This window comes from Sorex araneus, chromosome X, assembly GCF_027595985.1.
Source record: "Sorex araneus isolate mSorAra2 chromosome X, mSorAra2.pri, whole genome shotgun sequence".
Classification (NCBI taxonomy): Eukaryota; Metazoa; Chordata; class Mammalia; order Eulipotyphla; family Soricidae; genus Sorex; species Sorex araneus.
The window spans coordinates 164,119,309-164,127,598 of NC_073313.1; the positions used below are offsets into that span (position 1 = coordinate 164,119,309).

General features: G+C 59.4%; 1 protein-coding gene across 1 annotated transcript in view; it reads left to right on the plus strand.

Moving 5' to 3' along the window:
- Positions 1 to 7,864, plus strand: part of PAPPA2 (pappalysin 2) — a 39,025-nt gene extending 31,161 nt beyond the window's left edge. The window contains exons 6-9 of the mRNA XM_055121219.1: positions 62 to 254; positions 3,128 to 3,249; positions 5,791 to 6,283; positions 7,732 to 7,864. Coding sequence (XP_054977194.1) covers positions 62 to 254; positions 3,128 to 3,249; positions 5,791 to 6,283; positions 7,732 to 7,864 — 941 coding nt within the window. The remainder of the gene's footprint in view (positions 1 to 61; positions 255 to 3,127; positions 3,250 to 5,790; positions 6,284 to 7,731) is intronic.
- Positions 7,865 to 8,290: the final 426 nt, after the last annotated feature.

Here is an 8,290-nt window from a genome sequence, read left to right on the forward strand (position 1 = left end):
AGAGCATACTTTGTGGGCTGCTCGGTCGACCCCACAGCCCCCGTCTCTCCCCGCCCTGCAGACGATAACTGCACCGACAGCTTCACCCCGAACCAAGTGGCCCGCATGCACTGCCACCTGGACCTGGCGTACCAGCAGTGGACCCTCGGCCGGAAGCCCACCCCCATCCCCCTGCCCCCCATGGTCATCGGCCAGACCCCCAGCTCCCTCACCGTGCACTGGCTGCCCCCTATCGGCGGAGGGGTGTACGACAGGTGAGAGAGCATCATTTTGTTTTCCAAGGTGGGGGAGGAAGGGGAGGGGAGGCATTTTCTCGGGGCGGGGGGGGGTTCGGTGGGGGTTGCAGGGGGATTCTGCCAAGCAGTGCTCAGGGCGCTCCACTCTGGGGTCACTCCTGGGATTCCCTGACTTTTGTAGAGCTGGAGACACTGCACAGCTTGGGCCAGGGATGGAGGGGTGCTGGGGGGGTCAAACTCGGGGCGCCAAGTGTTCCAGGCACACACAGTGACCCCCCACGCTCCATCTCTGCAGTATCCCCCCCCCCTTCCCAACACACACACACACACACACTGACCTTTCCTTCCACACCCGGGGGGGGGGGGTGGAGAATGTAAACTTTGCAGGGGAGGGGCAGGGGGGTGCTGGCACTTCCGGATTTATCTAAAGTGGTGTGCTGATGGGGCTGGAGCAATAGCACAGCGGGGAGGGCGTTTGCCTTGCACGCGGCCGACCCAGGTTCGATTCCCAGCATCCCATAGGGGCCCCTGAGCACTGCCAGGAGTAATTCCTGAGTGCAAAGCCAGGAGGTAACCCCTGTGCAATGCTGGGTGGGACCCAAAAAGCAAAAATAAATAAATAAATAAATAAAAATAAAGTGGTGTGCTGGGATTCCGACGCCTTAGCGGAGCTCAGGGGATTTTCTGGGGGAAACCGTGGCCCTTAGCACTGTCATTCCTGGCCTGGCGTCCCATAGAAGGCATCTGGCACCTTCTGGAGTCTGCCAGGTTGTACCTTGGGGGTCCCCTGGGGGCAGTTCCCAAACCATCTCTCCTCCCCGTGCTGGTCCATCTCTTGCAAATGACCACTGTCTTGTTCTCCTTCTTTGTCCTTCCCCATCTTTGTCCCAATGTCCCCTCTGGCTCCTGGTGTTGGGGGTGGGTACCACACCTGGAGATGTCCAGGGGTCATGCCTGGCTCTGCACTCAGGAATTCCTCCTGGTGGTGCTCAGGGGACCCTAGGGGATGCGGGGGATCGAACCCAGGCAAGCCCACGTGCAAGACAAACGCCCTCCCCGCTATTCCATCACTCCAGCCCAAACTGCTGTATCTTCTTGTTTTAAAATTTGATTTTTTTTTCTTTTTTTGGTCACACCCGGCGATGCTCAGGGGTTACTCCTGGCTCTGCACTCAGGAATCACTCCTGGCGGTGCTCAGGGGACCCTATGGGATGCTGGGGATCGAACCCGGGTGTGCCGCATGCAGGGCCAATGCCCTCCCCGCTGTGCTATGGCTCCAGCCTCACCGTGAGTTTTTAGAGAGGAATCAAAAACAGTCTTTGGCAAGTGTACAGAGGGGGTGTGGGGGCTCCCCCATGGCGGCCCAGCACAGCCCAGGGAATGAGTTCAGGTGTGCTCAGAAGCGAGGCCCCTCTTGGTGCTCACGGGCAAGCTCCCTTCGGTGACACAAGGCACAGAGAAGCCCAAGGTGTCACAGCGGGCCAGCTGCCTCTCATCCGGATTCCAGAAACGGGGACAAAGGAGCTTGAGGGTTTCGGTTGAGCCCGAATGATCTGTCTCTGCCCACACCAAGGAGCACTGTCTTCCGAGTCCAGGGGGTGACAATCGGAGGGAGTAGGTAAAGTCACCCAGCAAAGCCTCCTGAGCTCCCATGAACGGCTGAATCCCACGGAATTCTAGGGCGGCCCTGATGGTCATAGAACCCGAGCCCAAAAGCAGGGGTGCGGGCGGGGGGGAGTCCCAGATGTGACGGGAGCGGACAGGCCCCCTGCAGGTGTGACCCGGAGCCGCTTGGCCGGGACATGCCCACAGTTTACAGAACACACATAAACAGTTTACTCTTGCCCGTCCCTCCTGTGCGCAGGGGGCCCACACTTCGGCCACGCGGCTCACGTCACAGGTGGCCACAAGCCTGTCGACCCCTGCAGCCCACGAGCGTCACCCGCATGGCTGTTTGTGTCACGGCGGGGCAGGGTGGTGTTTATGCCTCGCTGGAGGTCCCCAGGGCAGGGAACTGGTGTGTGTGTGAGTGTGTGGGTGGGGGGCCGGGGGAGGGGGTTGGACGTTGTTTGGAAATTGCTTCCGAGGAACTTGGTGTGGCTTTGGCAATGGGCCTGGTTTCCTTGGTGGCTGGGGCGTCCATGGCCCCTGGGGACCCAGTGCCAGCCAGGCACGTCAGGGCAGAAGGCCGGGAACGAGGAGCTGGCTGGATGATCGCTCGTCTGTGCTGGCTTCTTAGAATATCGAAAGAGGGGGCTGGAGCGAGAGCACAGCGGGGAGGGCGTTTGCCTTGCACGCGGCCGACCCAGGTTCGATTCCCGGCATCCCATAGGGTCCCCTGAGCACCGCCAGGAGTGATTCCTGAGTGCAGAGCCAGGAGGAACCCCTGAGGATCGCCAGGTGTGACCCAAAAAGAAATAAAAGGCAGGGTAAAATGAAGGAGACCCACCCCTCAGGACCCCCGGGGGCCCCCCAACCTTTCTTCTTCACACAGTGTCCATCAGACCCGAGTGCAGCCGCTGGTGTGGGCAGGAACGAACATGTCGGAGAAGCCCATGAACCCTCCAGGGAGGGACGTGTCCCCCTGCCCTGCGCCTCCCACTTTTAACTGGACTCTCTTGGACACTGGAGAGGGCCGGAGCGATAGCACAGCGGGGAGGGCGTTGGCCTGGCACTCGGCCAACCCGGGTTCGATCCCGGGCATCCCCTAGGGTCCCCCGAGCACCGCCAGGAGCGATTCCTGAGCACAGAGCGAGGAGTCAGCCCTGAGCATTGCCAGGTGGGACCCAAAAAGAAAATATTCATTGGGGTCTTTGGATGGACCCTCTGGGGCTCCCATCTCCCTCCCCTGACCCCTTGCCTCACAACCTCCCCACCCCCCTCTGTCCCAGGGCCGAGGGAGCCGCATGCAGAGCCTGCTCGGAGGACGGGACCTTCCACCAGTACGCGCACAAGGCCTCCTCCCCGCGCGTGTGCGATTCTTCCGGCTACTGGACACCGGAGGAGGCCGTAGGTGGGTCATGCACTGCCCATGGCCTCGGGCAGCAGGGAGGGCAGGGAGGCTGCCGCTCAAACAAGGTCACATGTGCATAGAGGACGACTTGGGTGCAGACACGTGTGCGTGCACACAAGGGCCTGATTTATGTGTGCATGCACATGTGTGTCCTAGGCATGTAACTGCACGTGTGTGTCTATAGGTGTGTGCTTTTGGGTGAATGCAAGGAGATGTGTGTGTGATACGTGTATGTCTATGTGTCCTAGTGCCCACACATGTGCCTGTGTGCCTATGTGTTTCCATGTGCATTCTTGTGTGTGTGTGTGTGTACATGTGTAGAGGTCATGCCTGTGTATTTGTGTTCTACATGGACACATATACACATATGTTTTCTTTTTTTTTTTTTTTTGCTTTTGGGTCACACCCGGCAATGCACAGGGGTTCCTCCTGGCTCTGCTCTCAGGAATTACTCCTGGCAGTGCTCAAGGGATTCCAAACATGGGATGCTGGGAATCGGACCTGGGTTGGCCACATGCAAGGCAAATGCCCTCCCCGCTGTGCTATCACTCCAGCCCTGGACACACATATATTCTTTTTTTTTTTTTTTGCTTTTTGGGTCACACCCGGCGATGCTCAGGGGTTCCTCCTGGCTCTGCACTCAGGAATTACCCCTGGCAGTGCTCAGGGGACCCTATGGGATGCTGGGAATCGAACCCGGGTCGGCCGAGTGCAAGGCAAACGCCCTACCCACTGTGCTATCACTCCAGCCCCCACGCATATATTCTTAGGCCCTCAGCATGCATGCGTGTGTGTGTGTGTGTGTGTGTGTGTGTGTGTGTGTGTGTGTGTGTGTGTGAGACACTTGTCCACATCTCTAAGATCCTACGCAGGACCCGCCTGGTCCTTCTTAGACACTAAGTGAGGACCCTCACGATCCTGTGCTGTGGGGATGCAGGGGTCAGCTAGGCTCCAGGGGGGACAGAGAGGCTGGCCATATGCCGGCGGTGACCTGGGAAAGAAGGTGGCATCCAGGGTCAGGATGGCCCGGCCTGACCCTGGCTCCCACCATCATTGGAGGAAGAATGACAGAGTCGGGGCCCCACCCCACGCCCCTCCTGCCGCCCCCAGGGCTGTGCCAGTCTCGGAGAGGGATGGGCCGTTGTCCCTTTATGGCTGTTCCTCATGGCACTGCCTGTGCTTTGGACGTCCTCTCCGCTGGTTCCTGGTGTGGGACTATCTACTTCCTGACGGAACTCTCTCTCGCTTCCGTCCGTGCCCTGGGACTAATGGCAGCACAGGGGGCCAATTCGGGCAGGAACGGGTCGGTGCTGTGTCCGTGGCCTACACCCCCATGTCACAACACCCTCAGAGGGGGCCTCCTGTTGAGCTAGCCTGTCCTCGGGGGCCTCTCGGGGATGAGTAGGGTGATGCTTCCTGTAAACCAGGCCTGGGCCTCAGTCGCCTTTGGGGATTTGCTGTTTCTTTTTTTCCTTTTTCTTTCTTTCTTTTTTTAATGTAGGAGTACTGCTATTTATTCAGCCATCGATTAAGCTGATAATGGGCATGAACTCCACATGGCTTAAAAAAAATTCTTTATAAGTTGGGTATCCGTGAGAGAGACCCTTACAAAGCTGTTCATCATTGGGTTTCAGTCACACAATGACCCAGCACCCAGCCCTCCACCACGGCACATTTCCCACCACCAACCCCCAGCTCCCACCCCCTACCCCCAGCTTCCCTCAATGGGAGACACTTTCCTTCTTGCTGTCTCTCTCTCTCTCCTTTTCCTTTTGTGCATTATGGTTTGTAATATGGGTGCTAAGAGGTCATGGTGTTTGTTCAGGGCATTCGGTATTTTTATCAGGACGGTAAGGCTGGAGTAGCTTTTCAGTTGAGTGACCGCTTAGGGGTGTGGATGTGACTGCCGAGGCTTCCTCCGGAAGTCACAGGAAGGACAGGGAGGTGGGGGAAGGTAGCCCATCTCTGCCCCAAGAAAGCCTGGAGATCTCAGTCACAAAACCCGCATACCCGAAATTTCAGCAGGTTATATCTTGGTGAGGTCTGTCCTGAGACGGTAGAGTCAGGCCGGGGTCCCGGCCATGATTTTGGACCAGGCCAACCCACCCACCCCCCTCTGATTTACCCCAGTCTGTTCAGCCATGTGTGGGTCCGAGCATAACTGTGGCTTTGGATCTCTTTCGAGATTTATTTATGGGTCTCTGAAGCCAGGCGGGCACTTTGCTGTTTCTTGACGGTTTCTTCACACCCCACACCAGAAGATGTGCCTCTTCTGTCCTGTCCCGTCGTACCCTCCCCCCTCCCCTCCCCTCCCCTCCCCCCTGCCTTTCCCCTTCCTATAACCAGCGATGCTCAGGGCTTGCTACCAGCTCTGCACTCAGGAATCTCCTGGTGGGTGGGGCCCGCGGGAGACCCTCTGAGGTTCCGGCCTCATGCCCTGCAAACCCCCCTCCCTGACCCATGCCCCCCTTCAGCTCTGGCTCCCTCCAGCTCCGGCGCCCGTGTCCTGAGCCCTTAGTCTGTCCGTCTGTTTGTCGGCAGGCGCCCCCGATGTGGACCTGCCCTGCCTGCCCAACCTGCGAGCCTGGAGCCCGGAACTGCACCTGCCCCACGCCAACGTCACGGTGCCCTGCCCGGCCGAGGGCTGCAGCCTGGAGCTGCGCTTCCTGCACGCCGTGGCGGCCGACGCGCTAACCATGTGGCTCACCTACGTCTCCCGGCCCAGCGCCGCCCCCACGCTCCTGGATGCCGAGGTCCTGCTGCAGGGCGGGTCGTCCGAGCACCTGGGGCCCCTGGACACCACCTGCGATACGCCACTCACTGTCCGGCTGTCTGTGGATGGGAGGGTGTCGGGGGTGAGACTCTACACGGCCTACGACGGGGTGGAGGTCGACGCGGTGATGCTGAGTTCGAAGCCCCGCAGCCCGCTGTGCGCGCAGTGCGCCCCTGTCGCCTACCGGCTGTGGCGGGACCCCCCGTTTGCCAGCGGCCGGCCCGTGGAGGTCACGCACCCACAGAGGCAATTTACGGACCTGTGAGTAGAACCGGCTGGGACCCGGAACACACATTTGGAACACGCATTTCCCAGACGGGCGCGGCCGTGGGGCGTCGGGTTAAGGGTTTGAGGGGGTTCGGCAGGACCAAAGGGGCCCCCCCACATCACCCTTCCTTTCTCTTTTATTTTGTTTGATTTTTGGGTTCCTCCTGGCTCTGCACTCAGGAATCACTCCTGGCGGTGCTCGGGGGACCCTATGGGATGCTGGGAATCGAACCCGGGTCGGCCACGTGCAAGGCAAACACCCTCCCCACTGTGCTATCGCTCGAGCCCCTTTTTCTTTCTTTTTTTTTTTTTTTGGCTTTTTGGGTCCCACCCAGCGATGCTCAGGGCTGACTCCTGGCTCTGCATTCAGGAATCACTCCTGGCGGTGCTCGGGGGACCCTATGGGATGCTGGGAATCGAACCTGGGTCAGCCGCGTGCAAGGCCAACACCCTCCCCGCTGTGCTATCGCTCCAGCCCCACCTTTGTTTCTTGAAACGAAGGGTTCTCAGCTGAGCCATCCTTGTCTCTCCTGGGGGTTCCCTTTTTATTTGTTTAGGGGCGTCACACCTGGCAGTGCTCAAGGCTCTGCACTCAGGAATTACTCCTGGCAGGCTTGGGGGAACCCTATGGGATGCTGAGGATTGAACCTGGGTCAGCCGTGTGCCAGGCAAGCACCATCCCTAGCACCATCCCTGCTGTCTTTTTCACTCGGGCCCGGCAAGACATGTGTTTTAAAATAATTTTAATTTTATTGTGGGGGGGGGCGGGTACTGGAGCGATAGTACAGCAAGGAGCGCACTTGCCTTGCATGCGGCCAACCTGGGTTTGATCCCCGGCATCCCACAGGGTCCCCCGAGCACCACCAGGAGTGATTCTGGAGTGCAGAGCCAGGAGGAACCCCTGAGCACTGCTGGGTGTGCCCACCTCCCTCACCATAAAAACATCATTTTTTTTTCTTAAACCATAGTTAAGGGGACTGGAGTGATAGCACAGCGGGGAGGGCGTTTGCCTTGCATGTGGCCGACTCGCGTTCGATCCCCGGCATCCCATAGGGTCCCCCGAGCACCGCCAGGAGTGATTCCTGAGTGCAGAGACAGGAATCAGCCCTGAGCATCGCCGGGTGGGACCCAAAATGCCAAAAAACAACAAACAAACAAAAAAAACATAAAACACGGTTCAGATGGTTCCTCCTCGACTGTGTGGGGCTGTTGTTGTCGGGGTGTGAACCCCGGGGGGGGGTCTCTGCAGCCCCCGCATTAGGGAAAAGAGGCGGGACCTTGGCATAGCCACGACCGCTGCTCTGTGACACGTGTGCCCTGCCTGCCCGCCCCTCCCTCAGCGCCCCTCCCCGCCTACAATCTTGCTCTTAGACTCCGGACCCAGGGACACGTTCCTCCTTCTGGTCCGCGTGGTCACTCCGTGTTCTCCTCTCCCTCCCCAGCGAGGTCCAGCCCGGGCAGACGTATCAGTACCGGGTCCAAACTGAAGCCGGTGGCGAGCTGGGGGAAGTGTCGCCTGCTCTGAGCCACACCCATGGGGCGGCTTTCTGTGGCGATGGCACGGTGGCCGGGTGAGTGAGCGCCAGGGGCCGTGAGTACTTGGGACCGGACGGGCACAATGGTGGCAGGAAATACAGTCTGGGCACAGCAGGGCGGCGGGGGAGGGGCGAACTTGCTGGTCTTGTGGACGGTGACCCAAGGACGTGGTCTATGGCTGGTTCTACTCCGAGTCTGGTCTGAGATGCCTAAAGGGACTCAGGGGTCCACGGATGTCGTGAGAGGGAGCGGCGGGGAGGCCCTTTGGGTCCTGAGTCGTCTTGTGACCCCCCTTTGTGTGACTTCCAGAACCCGGAGCCACTCAGTGACATCCCCGTGCTGCCATTCCTGATCTCATTCGCACAGTGTCACCCCCGGGAAGTCCTGTTTGCAGGGGGCTGCCTAATGGAGCTGGAGCAACACCAGCATTCATCAGGGGGGTCTTCCCAAGGGGGCTTCATACCA